The 18,530-nt window shown below is 41.6% G+C and overlaps 1 protein-coding gene across 1 annotated transcript; it reads left to right on the forward strand.

Annotated features, from left to right (window-relative positions):
* The first annotated feature begins 5,097 nt into the window (after positions 1-5,097).
* Positions 5,098-16,922, forward strand: DAPL1 (death associated protein like 1). The gene is made up of 4 exons (XM_079983659.1): positions 5,098-5,422; positions 9,556-9,643; positions 12,180-12,240; positions 16,655-16,922. The coding sequence occupies exons 1-4, from the start codon at positions 5,362-5,364 to the stop codon at positions 16,766-16,768; spliced, it is 324 nt and encodes a 107-aa protein (XP_079839785.1). The 5' UTR covers positions 5,098-5,361; the 3' UTR covers positions 16,769-16,922.
* The last annotated feature ends 1,608 nt before the right edge of the window (positions 16,923-18,530 follow it).

An 18,530-nucleotide genomic window follows, 5' to 3' on the forward strand; every position in this document is an offset into this window, starting at 1 on the left:
TTACAGAAGAGCTGGCATCATCAAAATCAAATATCTTTAATATGGTCAATGACCAGAAAACAGTTTATAAAAATATGACATTATAAGAGCTGGCATCATCATCTGGTATCCATGGGCAGCTGCCAGGGCCATAGCACACTGGCAGAACCTTCTGATGCCCGCCCTGACCCCACTTTTAAATTTGTTCCTCTGGGCCTAGTGGCTATTTCACTTCCCTCAATCCTCTCCCCCAGTGTAGTTCCAGGGCATTGTGGAAAAGGTAAATGACAGGCAAGGCCCAAGGTACCTGAACCTTGCTCACCATTACTGACAGGTAAGGCTAGCAAAGCTTATCAACAATGGAGGGGGACCGGGAGCTGACCCTGTTTTGGAGAGAGAAGGAATGACAAGCAGCATATACACTTTGATGGGGCTCTTAGCTCCAATAAATTGTTCCCCCCTGACAGCCACAGAGTCTCTTGAGTTGCTCCCTTGGTCATGAGAGAGTGAGGATGGTTACTTCTCTCAAAAAGTACATAAAGCAGAAGGAGGAAGGGGTGGAGGAGAGTGACACACTCCTTGATCTCTACTGTATGTGCTTTTCAGAGCTCTGATTCTACTAGAGGCAACTTTTTGCCCAGATTCCTTGGAAAAGTGAAGTGTGTGAGAGTGAGAAAAAGACACAGAGATAGAGAGCCCTCTTTCTGTTTCCCAGGGGTTATAATTGCAGCCTCCAAGGAAGAGTAAGACCCAGTGAATTAGCATAGACAGGCTTGAACTTTCAAATAACACAAACATAAAAGTTTTCAATCAATAGATTTTGCTAAAATATTAACCTTCCAGTACAACATAAAACTTACATGGTTATAAGTCTTACAGATTTACACTTACATGGAAATAGATCTCCTTGATTTCAATTGAATTTATTTTTTCCAGATTACCGGTATTATTATTATTATGATTATTTATTCAATTTATATACCGCCCTTCATTACAAGATCTCAGGGCAGTTTATCTCAAGATAAAATACAAGGTAAAAACATAAGTAAATAGATAAAAGCAAAGCAACAAGGCTATAACCCACTAGTTATTTAAATAATGTCTCAACTATGTACAGTGGAAGGGGAAGGAAGAGAACCTATAAACTGCACATGTGTACACTACAAACACACACACAAGCCTTCTTTGCCTTTTATTGCATTCCTGTGGTGCTTAACGCCTGCCGCTGTATAACTTTTCAGAATTAGGATAGACTACCGCACTCACAGGACAGGTACTGACACGACAAAAACGCATTGAGATTCCTCTTGCTAGGTTAAATTATTAAGGCTCTTCCTCAAACAAGAATTACTGGATAATCCTAAAACAATCTCTCAACTAGCCATTTGCTTGCAAAATTGGCAGAAAGCCAGGGCGTCAGTAACCATAAAATACTGTCCTTTAATTAAGATAACAATTACAAGGGGAGGGGGTTGTTTCAGCATGAACATTATTTGTTCCCTGGCTATAAAAGGATTTTAGTAACTTTTAGCTATTATTTATTATCCTAAATCCCATTTTCACATACCTTAACGCACCGATTACACATTACCTCCAATGTGTTTGGTGAGCCAAGCACCCGCAGGCTGTGTCGATGTGAGTTATCTTTGTCTGTGGGGTGGGGTGCAAAGCAGGTTGTATCCTGCTTTGCCATCATGCATTAGACTTATATTTATAAAGGCACACGAAGGTTCTTAGGTTCCTTAATCAAACCAGTGGGAGAGAGAAAATTTTCTTTTTATAAGTAGGAATATACAATTAAAGCTGCAACTCTGTACACACTAACCTCAGAGTAAACCCCATTGAACTGAATGGGGTTTACTTCTGAGTAGACATGTATAGGAGTGCACCTTAAAGCTGAATTCCCATACAAGACATACCTGGGATTCCCACCCAGTCGAACTTGCTTTTTACTTAAAATTTGTACGAATGTGCTTTACAAGGCCTTACACTTTTAAAAAAATTAAGAATGCTGAATCTCATAGCAGACCTAGTTGTGCTTATTATAGAATATCTGCCACTCAAACACACTCAGCAATTGTTACTTTCTCGATGGCAGTTATGCAGGGGGTATGCATTGTATTTCTGAAGCATTCCCAAAAGTCCCCAAAGGAGAAAGCAGTCATTCACTGGGGGAAAGCCCCAATTACCGGTAATTAGTAACAGCAGCTGGAGCATATGAGTGGCACATAGTTCTTCCATTTTTTTAGGACAGCTTGCATTTGGATCCATGTGAGACTCCATATTGTTGCTTTGCTTGGAAAAGTTCTGAGGGATCTGGGAGACAGAGAGTATGCATAACTTGACTCTCTTCTCCAAATAATTCCCATGAAATACAAATTACAAAAGAATTGCATAGAGGCTCTGGGGGGAGAAATGAGAAAAAAGAGAAAAATACCAGAGAAAGAAAAACAAATGAAAGGAAATTGCTTGAATATAAACGAGGACCCAAGAACGAAGTAGGATATGAGACAACAGACAAACTATTTCAACCAATTTCCATATAATTCTAAACCAAACCATATTTCAAAAAGTTGTTGAGCAAAAGCGACACTGCTGGCATGGACACTGCTTGCAGCTGCAATATTCAGTATATATCCGGAGGTATGGCAACCCTTACAGAGAGCCAGTGTGGAGTACTGATTTTAGTGTTGGACTAGGACCTGGGAGATGAGGGTTCACATCACCGCTCAGCTATGAAGCTCACTAAATGACCTTGGGCTAGTCACCGTCACATACAGACATAATTTTATTTGTATGCTGCCTTTCCATAGTTCAAACCATGCTCAAGGTGGCTCACAACATGATTACAACATAACAAACATTTTTTAAAAATGCACAACCAAATTGAGCAATTTCCACATTAATCATAGTGAGATCCAAAATAAAGATAACAAAAAATTAACAGCAATAACAGCAACATCTCTCCCACAACAGCAAAACTCCCCAGCCCTACAGTCTGTTCAGCAGCCTCAGCTTTTGTAGCCAGAGTCAGTCAGGGTCCCGCTGTCCCTGACCAGGTGGGCAAGGCCTGCAAGGCAGGGGGCAGATATTCCAGGACTCTCAACCTAACCTACCTCACAGGGTTGTTGTGAGGATTAGAACCATACACAAAACCTTGAGCTCCTTGGAGAAAAGGGGGTGGGAGCCTGTCTGGATCTCAGCCTCTTGAAACACATAAGCACTTCCCCCTATTCCAAATACTGTATTGTGGTTCTCAATGCAGTAAGAAAACTGTGTAACAGGTATGACTGTTTTCCAAGCAGTTCTCTTGACACAATAGCATCTTGCCTACAAAATCTGTTCTAAATAAAATATAGAAGAACTTTATCAATTGCACAACTGAATGCACAGCTTTAAGTCCTTGGGAGTCATTTCAAGAGAACTCCATTCTGAAGTTTTGTGTGTGTGGAACATTGGCTCACTTTTTACAGATATTTGCATAAAGAGTTAATTATTGTTATTTCCCCATTATTGTTACCTCATCCAGAGCATCCAGTTGATTATTAGGTGACTTTCCCCCCTTTCATTTCTATGCTGCTTTATATTTTTTAGAAAAAAACCTCAAAGCGATTTACAGCCTGTATTAAAACATCAAGTAAAACATTTGAGAATAAAACATTACTCAAGAAAGTATACATTTAAAGCAACATAATAAACAAGAAACTAAAATATTATCGTAAAGATTTCAAAACAAAAGGTCAGCTACAGAATGCACATTTACTGCAGCAAAGTTAGCAACAATAAATACTTGGGGAGCAAAATAAACTGGTAACAACAAATACAACAAAATTTCTAGTGGCTGCCATTAAAATAAGGGCCGCAGTGATGCTACCAAATTTTCATTTATACAATTTCCTATTTATTTTGGCTATTTTGTCTGCTTAGCAAAAACATTTTAAGATCACACCTATAGCAATGTACACAATCAGAGTAACACACCTCCAGGACCTTCACCCTTCAGCCACTGGAGAGTTGGCACTAAAGAGAAACTCTTTGCCCACATGGTTCAAAGTAAAATGTTTTATTGCCTTGAGTCACAAGGCAATTATTCACACTACATACATGAATGTAGAGATGCTCATGCATCATAAGCTATACACTAATAACGAACCTGGTCTTAGGAGGTTGTAATCAAAATCATGGACGTAGCCAGGTTTTATGTTGGGGGGACACAGAACCGAGTTATTTGTGATGCGATTGGTTAGTTATTTATTTCTATTTGTTTACTTGATTTAGGGCAGGAGTTGGCAAGGTTTACCTCGCCTGGGCCGGTTCACTCCAACGGAGATCCCTCCATGGGCTGGATCACATGCGCGATTTCTGGCATCTGTGCAGATGTGATTTCCGGCGCCATGGAAGCGAGTCTCCACGCTGCACTGCGCTGGTTTAGCGAAGCTCGCAGGGACTCGCCGAGTGGGTGGCTCGGTTCGGAGGCAGCTCATGGGCCGGTTAAATGACCCTTGTGGGCCGCTTGTGGCCCATGGGCCTCAGGTTGCCAACCTCTGATTTAGGGGGTGCAGCTGCACCCCCCCCCCGGCTAGGCCCATGATCAAAATGGTAAGAGACTCAAACTGAAGACTTTTCTTCCCCGACGTTTATTTTTTGGGGGGGAATAAATTCACACAAGACTACTGTTGTTTTATATTTGTTTTATGGTTATCCTTTGTAGGTTATCTTGAAAATCTATATTAATAAAATTATTTTTGTGGTTGGTTTGTTTTTTTAAAAAAAACAACTGCTGGATGCTGGTGGCTATTTATCTGTCTACACACATACATATTTCTCTGAGAAAGTGTGGGAATGAGTCATGCCAGAAGCCTGTGGCCTTGAACTGGCCCACCACAGCTGGCATTCCAACTCTGAACAGAAATCAGGAGGGAGGGAAGGGCAACTTGGAGAGACAAACCCAAGCACAAATAATACAACTAACACCAATATTTCCATTACACTGACACTTAAGCTGCCGTGATACGTTTGTGCTTCTCTCTTTTTCCTTTGTGAGGGGAGATGCATGACGCACACGCCCCTTTATGTCTCTCAGAGCTTGCGCGCTACCAACTTGGCTGTGGACTTAGAGCCCTTCGAGGCCAAACTCAGAGCAACCCCAGCCCCTTTTTCTCTTGTTTTTTTCCCCTTCCAGCCGCTAGACTCGAAGCTGGCAAAAGTTGTTCTAGCTCTCTCTCCCCTTCCCCGCCCCTTTCCACCGCTGGCAGCAACGCCCCTCTTATTCGCACTGCCTCCTCCCCATAAAGGAGGAGCCGTCGACGGAGTGAGCAGAACGCAGCTCGTAGTCCGTAGCATCGCCCGCTTGCTTCGCAGTGCGCGCTTTGCTTAGCCATCATGACCAAGCCTGAAATGCCCGCGCCGGCCTCCCCGTTGAAAGTGGGGCGCTCCCCTGCAGGTAAGCAGGCAGGTCCTCGGAGGCAGGGCGGGAGGCTTAGCTGCGAGCTGGCGGGGGAGCCATATAGCAACCGCGCTTATTCAGGAGGGGGCTAGTGAATGCATTCGGGTTTGCAGGGCTAGGTAAGCAGGGCTAGGACGGTGCGCTTCAGCACAAAATCCCGCCCTCTTTGGAGATATTTGTTCCCTCAACAACAACAACCGTAGTTTTCTTGAACCAATAGCTAGGAATGAGGCAGGGTGTTACTGGCTCCTAATCTTTTGTGTGTCGCCTAACTGGAATTTATTCCCCCCCAAAAATAAATGTCGGAGAAGAAAAGATGAGAGCCTCGAGGTTGTAGACAGTGGCGCAATAATGCTCCTTCTCTCCGCCCACCTTGGTGGGCGTGTGCTTCTCTCGCTGCCCTGGAAGTGTAGTTGTTATGTCAGCCTGTGGTAAAAGCTTTCTTCCCCGCCTCCCCAGATGCGTACGAGGGCCGAACTGCGCACGAGGCGAAGTGGGTCGTTAGAAACTACGGCAGGTCCCTCCCCTCTGCGCTGAATGGGAGGCGGCGCGCAATGCGCCTAGGCGGAGACGCGTTTCATGGAAAGCTCGGCCTCCAGAGCGCGATCTGCGGGAAAAAGAGGCGGCTCTCCCACTGAGTGTCATTTAAAGAGCGCTTAAACTAGCAAGCCTTAACAGTGGACCGTGCACGCGCGGTGTTCTCTCAGTACAGGCAGTTCTGCATTTGTAGAGCTGCTCCCATTTGGAAGCTCGGCTGTAACAGAGCTTGTTTACCCCTCAAAGAGTTGCTTCAAACTTCAGACGTCTTCTCTAACACACGTAGAAACCTTCAGGCTTCAGAGTTATTGGCCTGTTGTTTGTAGTTAACAAACTTGTACTGTAGTTATTCCCAGGGCTTTTCAGGGGGAACTTACCGGAACTCAGTTCCAGCACCTCTCAAGTGGGTTCTGGCAGCTCTCAGGTGGGTGCCATTGGTATTCATGGTGAATTCTGGCACCTCTCTTTCCAGAAAAATAGCACTGGTTATTCCTGGTTAGTACTGTAGTGGACACAGCAGTGACTCCTGAAATTTGTTGCTTCCCTGTAACAGTGATTAGTTACAGTGGTACCTCGGGTTACATACGCTTCAGATTACACACTCCACTAACCCAGAAATAGTGCTTCAGGTTAAGAACTTTGCTTCAGGATGAGAACAGAAATCGGGCTCCGACGGCGCAGCAGCAGGAGGAGGCCCCATTAGCTAAAGTGGTGCTTCAGGTTAAGAACAGTTTCAGGTTAAGTACAGACCTCCGGAACGAATTAAGTACTTAACCCAAGGTACCACTGTAATGGTATTGCGACTTGTTGATGAGGTGTTTGAAAATCAAGGTGGTTAACAAAAACGTCCTAGATAAAAATATGAAAGCGAGGCTCTCCAGTCATCACTTTGCCCTGTGTGTAAAAACCAGTGTTTCCTCTAGCTAAGAATCAAAGCACTAAGCAGTTAAAAAGTCTTAAGTGTTTTTACTTTTCTTGGTTCCCACCAATTAGTGGTGAGCCAGGTTGCTTCCTGGAGCAAGACAGTTTGAGCATATTACACCAATCTTGGTTTGACTGCACTGGCTACCAATTAGTTTCCAGGCCCAATTCAAAGTGCTGGTTTTGACTTATAAAGCCTTAAATGGCGCAGGTCTTCAATACCTGAAGGACCACCTCTTTCCACATGAATCTACCAGGACCCTGAGATCATCTTCTGAGGTCCTCCTTCATGTGGCACCTCCTCGAGAGGTCTGGAGGGTGGCAACAGAAGAACGGGCCTTCTCTGCAATGGCTCCCCGTCTGTGGAATGCTCTCCCGAGGGAAGTTTGCCTGGTGCCTTCATTATACACCTTTAGGCGACAGGCAAACATGTTCCTTTTTAACCAAACCTTTGGTTGATTTGATTGACATCCTATGCGCTTTTAGAATGTGGGGGTTGGGAGGGGTTAGTGGGTTGTTGTTTATTTGGATTATGTGGTTTGTGGTTTTATATTTTGATTTTATTCTGTGAACCACCCTGAGACTTCGGGGTATAGGGCAGTATATCAGTTCAATAAATAATAAATTAATAATAATAATAATAATAATAATAATAGGGCTGTGATTGAAAACAAGAGCGTGAGATTGTGGTGGTGAAGAAGACTGGATTAGGTGCAAGGCAATCTCAAAAAGAGACAATTGCACATACAGTACTTTTGTAACCGAAGAAAATCTTTAATATAAAATATTTCAATAAAATAAAACCCCCGCTCAAAGAATGAAGATTGAGCCAGTAGATAAATTTCATCCTGACCTATCTTGCAGGGTTGTTATGACGATGAAAATAAGCATTAGTTTCCTAGCTGCACCAGGAATCGATCAAAGCTTGTAAAAATTGCAGCGTTTTTTTCTAATCAATCCAAGTCTTCCATATCTGAATGTCTAATGAAAACTGCATTTCACCTCTTTTAACCACTCTTGTTCCTGAAGCTCATATCCAGGACTATTTTGTTTCTTTGTGTATTGTTAATTCAGTTTATTTCCCACTCTTTCTTCTGAAGCAGCCCAGGTACTATTTACGGTACTTAATAAATTTATACCCTGCCTCTCCACAGAAAGGTTTGAGGTGACTCACACAAATAAAATATGTAAACATATTACATAAATTTAAAACTGAAACTGAAAAGTGCAGATAAGACACCTTAAAAAAAAAAAGGCAAATGAAAAGGACTTTATTTGGTTCCCAAAAAACACAAGTTGAGGCAGCAGAGGCACAAGGTTACAAATATGCCTTCATGTGAGGGCATTTAACCAAAGTTAAATTTAAGTCTCTGCTTAATCTGGCAGTTTTTAGATGTAATGCCTTGTATGACATGGGAAAAGAGTAATTTATTTCAACAATTATATCTGAAATATCTTTAAGTTCTTTTAAAGATGAGTTTGTTTGACGTTGCTCAACATTGAAATTATTGTTGCCAGGTCATCTTCAGCTTTAATTACTGCTAATTGGTTTTATAATTGACAGGCATGTTAACAGAGCATAATTATTACTTGGGAGAATGCAGAGAGTCAAATGCATCATACCAGCACAAGAAATATCTCTTTATTCTGAACTATTTGTGATAGATAAATGCAAACATTATTTGTCGTGGGTTATGCTCAGATCTGAGATGGGCAGAGGTGGCTACTTGGAGGCTAAATCTAGACTACAAAATGTTTTGTTAGAACCCCGAAGACTCCAGGTTACTACTACTTTTTATATGATTTATCTAACCTATGGTTGCAAAGAAACTTTGAGACTGAAGGCAAAAACACTAAAAGATAAATCTTCTCTCTCCATATTTTGCAATGTTAGCTAAACCTTTTCAAGGATAGATTTAACTTTTCCATGCTTGATGGCAAGGACTGTTAAGTTTTCTAAATAAGTGCAACATGCCCATTCTTAAGATGTATGGGAGCCACAATACAAACGTGTGGGACAGCAGTTGTATTATGGGTCTTCCCCACCTACATTCCTCCCTACTGGTGGGGAGGCAGAGTCACATGCAATTAATTAGTCTTTTCAAGGGACTATGTTATTGACCCATACTGCAGCTGTGTGGGATACAAACAAAAAGAAACACCTTTCTGTTTGTGCATGGGTGTAAAAGTGGTTTAATATCATAGCTGTGAATGGCATGTAAACATCTCAGCTTGCACCAACCTGGCAGCAGTACAAACAAATTCATGAATGTTCTGTTCATAGAATCAAAGTGATCATGTTAACAGTGTAGCTTAAGACCCACTGTACACCTGGGCAATAGTTTAATGATAAGAAGAGCACATGGTTTGTACATGTAGGTTAGAAGCTTCACTCCGTAACATAGGTAGATTGGGCTGGGAAAGATCTTGGACAGTCAGTGATGGACTATACCAAGCTAGGTGGACCAATGGTCTAACCTGGTACAAGGCTACTTCCTGTGTCCCTGAGGAATGCAAGTGCTCCGGACTAAATGCCTTGTGAATTAAAATCTGTATCTTGCCCACCATTCTAAATATGTATTTGGCAACATATGTCTTGCATAATGTGAAACAGACCAATTGTTTGGGGGTTATCTGCCAGTCACACATGTTATCACTGCTTTCCTCTACAGTCAAAGCTGGAGGTATGAGAGTTGCCAAGAAGCTGGAGAATGCACCTGTTGAAAAAAGTACCAAAATCCCAGCGAGAGACAAGACTAGGTATGTGTGCGGTGTTAATTAGAATGACTACGTAGTGAATAAGTTCAGGTTTGTGGGAAAGAGGATGTCCATTTATTTATTTATTATCTATTTTAAAAAATGAATGAATATACAGCTATATCATAAAAATATAAGAGATATATCAACTTGAATTATAAATAATATTACTGACAATGATACTGTTGCAGCAAGCAATGAAGGTAAAGCAAAGAAAACCTGATAAAAAATTAAATTAAAATATATTCAGTGCTGAAAAATCATGCACAGGAAGTTTTACACCCCCCGCCCCCCAAATTTAACAGTGTAAATCATGTTCAACTTTTATTCTTGGGAGGCCTTTGTGGCTCCCCAGCCATTAGAGGCTAACATCAGAGTAGGGCAATCCTAACCCTGGCCAGGCAGCAGTGAAGCATGGCAGAATTGTGTATCTGTATCTGAAGCCCTGCTCTTCATGGTGACTGGGGCAGAAGGGGATAGCAAGAACCCTGCTCTGTGTTACAATAGTTTGGAGCTGCAATAGCAATGAGGTCTGATACTATTAAGTGATGACGGTGGGAGCAGCTTAGAATCTAATGGATCTCAGGCCAGTTCAGGCCTTCCATGCTCCCCAAACATCCCATTTGGGGGCATGTTCTAGGCTCATACCAGTGGGAATCCAGCTGGTAAACTTGTGCACACATGCCATTTTGACGGACAGGAAGCTCTATTCCAGAGGAGTGACACTGGCATCATTCCACAGACAGAGGTTGTCAGAGCTGTTTTAGGCTGAGTGGAAGGAAACTTTGGCCACATCCAATCTCCTCTCCCTTCTGCACAGTAAATAAGGAGTTAGGATTGTAGCCTTAGCATCAGGATGAAGCCTGTTGCCTCAAATTCCAGAACCAATACAAAATAGTCTCTTGGTTTGTTTTGCATTTTCCTCTTTCAAATAATAGCATAATAAATAACTAGCCCTGCAGACTTTTGTGACAAAGGTGGGATAGCTTAGTGAAGGCTTATATGATACATGAGGCAAAATTCATACAGTTTTGTTTTTGTCTAAAATGAGGTGCATAGAAAGTTGGAAATAGGTGCTTGTAAAATTCTTTGGCAGCCTTGAGAAGTTGCCAGTAATGCAATTGTGTGGAAAATCGTCTTTTTACTTTCGTCTGGGGCAAAAGTTTATTATTTATAGTAAAACCACACATGCACAAAAAAGCCCCATTGTGGTCTTCCTTTCACCTTGCAAACACTATTCCAGGAACTGAGCTGATAACGTTCACTTCCTCTGCACATAAAGCCTATAAAACAACCTGCTGCCACTAGGAAGTGGCTATTAAATGGGGGGGGGGGAACTATTTTAAGATGTGCTTGCTGAAATCTTTCAGGGGCTCAATTGTAGCTTAATCTTCTGGCTTCACAGCACAAAAGGAGCCTGTTTACACCATTTGTTATCCTGGGACAACAACCCCAGCCATTCCATTGGACTGTTGGAAAGAGAGAGAGAGAGAGAGAGATGGTTCTGCAGAGCCTCTCCCATTAACTTTGCAGAAAGACCAGCAACTTCAGGCTTCTTCCTCCTCTTGCAACCTTTGAATTTCCAGCTTGTCCGTAGAATAATTCCCTAACTATGAGACAGTGCCTATGTTTTCTTTTTTTCCTTCCTCACTCTGTTACTTTTCCCTTTGTGTCATGTCTTTTAAATTGAAGGCCTAAGGGCAGAACTGTCTCATCACTGGCATTTGTATCTTGCTGTGGGGTGAAAAGCAGGATAAAAATGCTTTAAATAAATAGCATCCCAGAAATCATTCAGCCCTAATACAATCACATGTACGAGAGATCAGCTGCACCTTGTACTTGTCTGTTCCATCTCTACATAAGTAAGAACCGGTTAATACATATAAATTACATATAAATTATGTAGAATACTTGGAAGTAAGAACAATGCACGTGTGATTTTTGGTTCTTACACACTTGCAGTAGAAGTATAGATTTGGTTGCGTCCTGCCTGTGGTGAAAAACTGTATTTGTACAGTATCTTGACTTACTCATCTCAGAGCTTGATGAGTCCTCTGATTTAGACCTTGATTGTATCCAAAGGAGCGCTGAATATGTTACCTATCTTTTCCCCATGCCCTTCTGGCACTATTTGATCCAAAGTTAATACACTGTGATCTATGCAAGATTAGCAATGACTTGACTGAGGGTCAAATTTAGCAACAGGTTAGCTCTTGTGTGCTTGGTTTTTGTTTGCAATGTAGTAGCTGTTGCGGGGTGGGGGCCTGGATTGAGACCAGGAAGAAGGGATTTAAATTATTTCCCTTACCCTCAGTCTCATTCTGGATTGTGGACATTGCAGCTGCTATTTAGTAAACAGGATACAAGCCCTCAAAGACCAGTCGTGCGCTTAATGCAACATCTAGGTTGTCGCTAAATTAATATAAGCAAAGCAAAGTGCTCTGCAGGTTAGGATTGGGTGGGGGAGAATTTAACAAACAGCATGAAGGGTTCTGGGAAGATTAAAGCCCTGGTTAACTTTCTTTTCCTTACTCCACAGCTCTCTCAATGTCATAAAAATGCAAAGCATGAGTATTCTGCTTTCAGATGCACTGGATAAAGTAAGTACACATGAAAAGGACATATTGCAAAGTTGCCTTCAAGATTTCTCATTATTAATTATACCTCAATGATTATTTTTAAAAAAGAAACCTTCAAAAAAAGGTAGCAGTCTTCATCTCTTGTCGCAAAATCAACCATGAGCCTCGAGACCCTTTAAAGCATGACAGATTTTTTGTGGACTTGAGCCCACTTCACCAGATGCATGAAGTGTTGTCCTTAATTGGCAGATATATAAAATACATGGGTATAGAGGAAGCAGTGGGACCAAATGGTCATGAAAGGGAAGGTATACTCTCTTACAATTCTTTGTAAAGCTTAAACATATACATGGTAGGTACAGTGATTATTTGCAAATATGCACTAGCCAGGAATTTGTACTCGTGAATTACTGCTACTGTGAATGGACACTGTACTTGTGCGCTTGTAACCAAACCATGGTATTTCTAAGCTAAACCATGGTTGAATGTGAACAGGCAAGTATGTGGTAAAAATTTCAGCAACGTTTTTCTTTCCTCAGTCTTGCTGCTGAACTTCCCAGAGCTAAGCCATGGTTTGGCTTAGCATTGTATCCAGTCCTGGGTTCATGGTTTGTCCAGGGAAGACAAACTAGGAGTCTGGGTTTGAACATAGCACTATTCCAGGCTATGGATAGGCTTTGGGGAGTGTGTCAGCAGCAGGGCTAAAGGAGGAGCAGAGTAGCTGTGACTCTTTTTGTGAGTACCTGTATGCTTGTTCACACTTAGATATGGTTTGATGTATCATGTGCAAACTGGGTCAATTGTATTTCGGGCCTAATTGTTCACCATTTTTTTGAGTTTATGCACATGCACACACAATTCCAACTGAGGATAGCTCTTCATGTATCGGATGAAGTCTACTCTAGTCCCATTAAAGCTTATGCCACAATAAATACGTTAGGTTTTAAAACATTGCAAAGCTGCTTGTTAGATCTTGAATGGGTGCTGAATGGGGGGAGAGGGATTATCAAGGATTGCCCCTTCTACCCATGGCTTCCTTTGACTTAAACACAGCAAAATGTGGTCTCATCAGATGGAGAGAACTTGCTGAGAAGACAAGACTGGTAATAATTAAGGCACCGCTCAAACTGCGCTCTGCACTTGGACCCACTGCTTGATGTTTGCTTGCTAAATATGAACAAACTGAACTAATCTTTTTTTTGGTGTGTGGCCATTTGAAGTCTTAGTACATTGCAAGAAGGATTAATTTGTATATAATTTTATTAAGTTTTCTGTTTTACAATTTAAAATACTCATTTTACATCCTCAAGATATCAGTGGGACGCGGATGGCGCTGTGGGTTAAACCACAGAGCCTAGGACTTGCCAATCAGAAGATCGGCGGTTCAAATCCCCGCGACGGGGTGAGCTCCCGTCGCTCGGTCCCTGCTCCTGCCAACCTAGCAGTTCGAAAGCACGTCAAAGTGCAAGTAGTTAAATAGGTACCGCTCCGGCGGGAAAGTAAACGGTGTTTCTGTGTGCTGCTCTGGTTCACCAGAAGCGGCTTAGTCATGCTGGCCACATGACCTGGAAGCTGTACGCCGGCTCCTTCGGCCAATAAAGTGAGATGAACGCCACAACCCCAGAATCAGTCACGACTGGACCTAATGGTCAGGGGTCCCTTTACCTTTTTAAGATATCAGTGACTTCCCTCCTTCTCTTTCCATGGTTCATTTTACATATCATAAATCCCTGCATATTTTACAAAAACTATACAATTCAGTATTCCACTATTGCATCCATCAAAGCTTGTTTACACTGTTGAATTTATCTTTATGCTGCCAGCGTTTTCAGCTGCACACAATTATCTCCCATATATTCATTCAATAAACATTTTCCAATCTTCTTTAAATATATGTTCTTGTTCTCTTATTCTATATGTTAAGTCTGCGAGTTGAGCTTATCTTGTCAACTTAAGTTGTCATTCTTCTTCAGTTGGGATCTCACTCGTTTTCCATTTTGGGACTAACAAAACACGGGCTGCAGCAGTAGCATACATAAATTGAAGGGTTAATTTGGGTTTGGGGTTTTGTTTGTTTGTTGTGCTTCAAACAGCAAATACATTTTTCATCTAGCTAAGTTCCTTGTGTCTTTTTGACAATTTCTTTTTGACATTTTTTTACAAATGAGAGAGAAAGTTCAGAACAGCTTGAAGGCTGGTATTTTGGCAGTAAGTGTTTTTGCTATGGGGTTGGTCAATGGCACATGCTCTAGTGATCAGTGTACCACTTAAATCTATCATTTGCATATGCTTCAGGAAGGATGTGCTGGTTTTAAAGCATCCTTTCAGAAGAAGGAAGAGGGTTTGTAGTGCATCTCTCTGTCTGCTGTGTAGTCTTTTCTTTCTTTCTTTCTTTCTTTCTTTCTTTCTTTCTTTCTTTCTTTCTTGGTGACTTTTAAAAACATTGTTTTCCCACCTGCAGTTTGAAGTGGCGCAGCTTGCTCTACTGCCTTACTCTGCTCACCAGACTTGAAATGACTAGAACATTTCTAGACAACAGTCTTGCAGTTCAACAAATGCTGCACAGTTGCTACATATTATTTGCACAGGATCTAGTCACCTTCACTTAGAAATCACTTCTGGTCATATCACACTTTTCTAAGTGCTCAGAGAGCAATTGCTTTGCTCAGGGCTCCCCCCCCCCCCAGCCAGAACTTGCTGGAACTCAGTTCCGGCACCTCGCAAGTAGGTGCCATTGCCATTATAAGAGAACAAGGGAGGCATTCATGGTAAGTTCTGGCACCTCTTTTTCTAGAAAAATAGCACTGCCTTTCCTGGGGAAATGTGATTATTTCCCTTAAGAAGTTGAATCATTTGATCTTGGAGGGCTATCTGAAATGAGTTGTCGGGTATCTTCTTCCTTGCTATTATTATTATTGTTTGTTTGTTTACCCTAACACTTTTGCTTAGCCAGAAAATAAAGGGCTTTTAAGGAAGCTGAACCTTGACTAGTCAGTCGCAAGTCAAAAGCAAGGTGGGGGGCACCTTTGCCAGCGTTATTATGGTGGGCTTTGCTAGGCACACACAACAAACAAGTGTCTCTCCTTAGGAGTGTGATAGCAGGAGCTAACGCCACTGGCTTTTGGTTTCGGAGTTGGATGCCACTTAGTTGGCAGTGTAGCCAGAGCATAGTATAAGGATTAGAAAACATTAAGGGTGCTTTTAGATGTGGTGAACATTGTGTTAGTTTTCCTGATTATAATGCTAGTGGCTCTGTCCCAATTTCTAATTTTCCTTTCACACTGCAGTACTTATTGCAGGGGCACCATATCATGGGGGCCAAGCTATTACTGGCCCCCCAATAATTTTTTTTGGGGGGGGCAGGTCCCTCCAGTGTTCCAAGAGATCAGGGAGTGGAGGAGGCTGAGTGCAGAGCCGAGCATAGCACAGCTTCTGTGGCTGGCTCCTCCTGCTGCCGTGGAAAGAGGCCCCAGCTCCATCGCATTGTCATGTATGTGATGTCATACACATGTGTCGTGATGCTGCAGGCCCCCCCCCCATCTGTAGCACAATTTGGCGCCTCTGACTTAATGTCTTATAGAAATGTGGTTTTTTGACTGATATAATGGTGCATCACGTTGAATTTCACTCACACCAGAGGGCATGGTGTGACCCAACAATGAATGTCATTGGACATCATGATACTCCCCCACACTTTCTGCACATGCGTGCTTCTGTTCCCCCATGAAAATGGCAGGGAAGAACTGCATACTGGTATACCACCCCAAATTTTCTCACTTCAAACAGATTTTTTTTCTGGAATCAGATTAATGGATTATATAGTTTTCAGGAAGTCAGGTGGGGAAACAGAATAAACTGCAGTGTGAATGTATCCTTGGGCTAGCAGCCATCTCCCAGGCTTCCTTTGCTATTGTTGACCTTGGCGCCAGGTCTAGGATGGGAGGTAGTGTTTATGTGCCTTTGTATCAGGCACTGAAAGGGGAAAACTAGGAGAGAGGGGGGAGGGTAGGCAAAGACCATCACATGTCTGTTCCCCTCATCATCTGCTGCTTCCATACCATATGTTATTTAAAGGAACTAAATGTTCTTCATGTGTGGGAAGTTTCTTTGTTTGTTTAGTGTGTGTTTTTTGTTCGGTATCAAAATTCTGTTTTTCAATCTGTTAGCTTCATAATTCTTCCCACCATCACCACCCGTGTTTTCTCTTAATGGGTCTTTATTTCTTTTATCATTCTGATGTTTAAATTGCAAGGTTTCTGCTGAAATGGTTGTGTTTTATTAATGTTGTAAGACGTTTAAAAAAAAAAAAAAAGCGGAGGTGTTTGTGCAGAACTAATAAGCCACTTCTGCCCAGTTGAATTTTAATGCTGATGGTTTGTGGTCAGGTATTCTTTCGTTCATATTCTTAACTTTTCCCTTTTCTTCAATCTTACAGCTCAGGCATAAATTTCCAGCCAGAGCCTCACAACATCAAAAGCCGCGGCCCAGTCTGGAGAAGATTATACTGCCCAAAAGACTGTGCATTATTCAACAGCCTCGGAAATGTTAAAGATGTAGAGTAAAATATTCATATATTTGACAGACTTGCTCTTAACATAACAGCACTTAGCTAAGGAAGCAGTAAATGGACCAAATGGCTCCAGCAATATCTACTTTGTATTTCTCTTGCAATAAAAACTGTGTATGTTCAGTTTTTCATCCCACCCATGTCTTGAAATTTTGTTTGACTTTTCTTTGCGTTTTTTGCATAGCTTCTGATTGGCCACAGTACCCTTCTTTTAACATTCCCAAACCATCTTATCACAGCAGTTACTGCTTTGAACAGACAAGGAGTTTTTCTCTAGCCATAACATTGACAAGGTAGTCATGTTATTGCCTCTTTATGCTTTCACACCTGGGAATGTGGACACATTGGAAAAAAGTAGGATTGCTAAGTCTTCCTAACTTCTGTAGGTCAACTGACTAGAATTTCTGATGAAGCAGATCTTTGCTGGTACAATACATTAATGAGCACCCAGATAGTGGGTCATTTTTACCCCTAAAAAATGATGCTAGGGTTCAGTCCTGTTTTGAAAAACCACCCTACCTGCCTCTGAAAGCACATCTTAATACCAGATTTGTGAGGACAACCTGTGGTTGGATAGCAGTGAAGAAGCACTGGCTTATTAATATATGGTTAAGTCAATTTTGTATTTCTTTTTTCTTCTGGTGTGTGTTTAAACTTTTCTTGAGTTGAAGATGTAATGCTACATTTTTTTGGGGGGGGGTTGCTATTGCATTAGCCAACTAGAATGCAGTTTGCTGTCAGTGATGGATAAATACTTATCCATCTGGGATGACGCTATGTTTTTTGTTTTCTAGTATTTCAGCAGGGTTAGAAAATAGAAGAGAGACCATTAAGAATTCTGTTCTGTTCAACGTTAAGTGCTTGCAAGGTAACTCTTGTTTCCTATACTGTTAAAGCCAATGACTTGTTTTTTACAGACTTTAGGAGCTGAATTTATTCCCAGTAACAGCTACATAGTGCCTTGTATGGGAGCTGTCTTGTGAGGAATAATTAATTGACATAACCATTGCAGAACCTCCAAGCTATAGAAACATCTACAGGATGAAGTGTTTGGTGTGAATCTTGGGGTTCTGTGTGACACATCCATCACTGTCGCTTGTCTGTAAATTTAATACATGCAATAAAGAGCATTTACTTATCTACTTAACTCCTTAGTTTCTAGACTTGGTTTGTTGTTCTGCTTTCAATGCTACATGCTACTTAATTTACTAGCAGCCTGCAGCCGACCTGATCTGTGCAAGTTGATAAAAACGCTCTTCTGTCTTCAACAAACCTGAAACAGGTGACAAAACAAATAGATACGTTTAGGCTTAAGAAAAAGCTGGTTTTCCCTTTCCCCTTTATTGGTGTTTAAACTGTTGCATAAGCATGTCTGGACCCTAATGTTTTCCTGATCCTGTCACAACTGGTGATTCTTAAACAAGGGAAGTAAATTATAGGAAAAGCAGGAGCCCTATACAACTTACTACAAGGGGCCTTGTTTGTCATGTATTGTTTCCTACCATGTACATGACAATGGTAAATTTGGTTTAAAACTTAAATTACCAAAGCTGATCTTCAAACAGCTAAGTGTGACTTGCCCCTAAAATTAGCCTGTAGCCTGCATACCATAGGCTTGGAAAGTGCCAACATAATGGTATTTTTTAAAAAGGGGGAATAAAGTATCCTGAAATTTACAGTCCAGTTAGCTTAAAATGCTATTTTTAAATACAGAATTAGCAACCCAATGAAATAACAGGCCTTA

The sequence above is a fragment of the Podarcis cretensis genome (genome assembly GCF_951804945.1).
Source record: "Podarcis cretensis genome assembly, chromosome: 1".
Classification (NCBI taxonomy): Eukaryota; Metazoa; Chordata; class Lepidosauria; order Squamata; family Lacertidae; genus Podarcis; species Podarcis cretensis.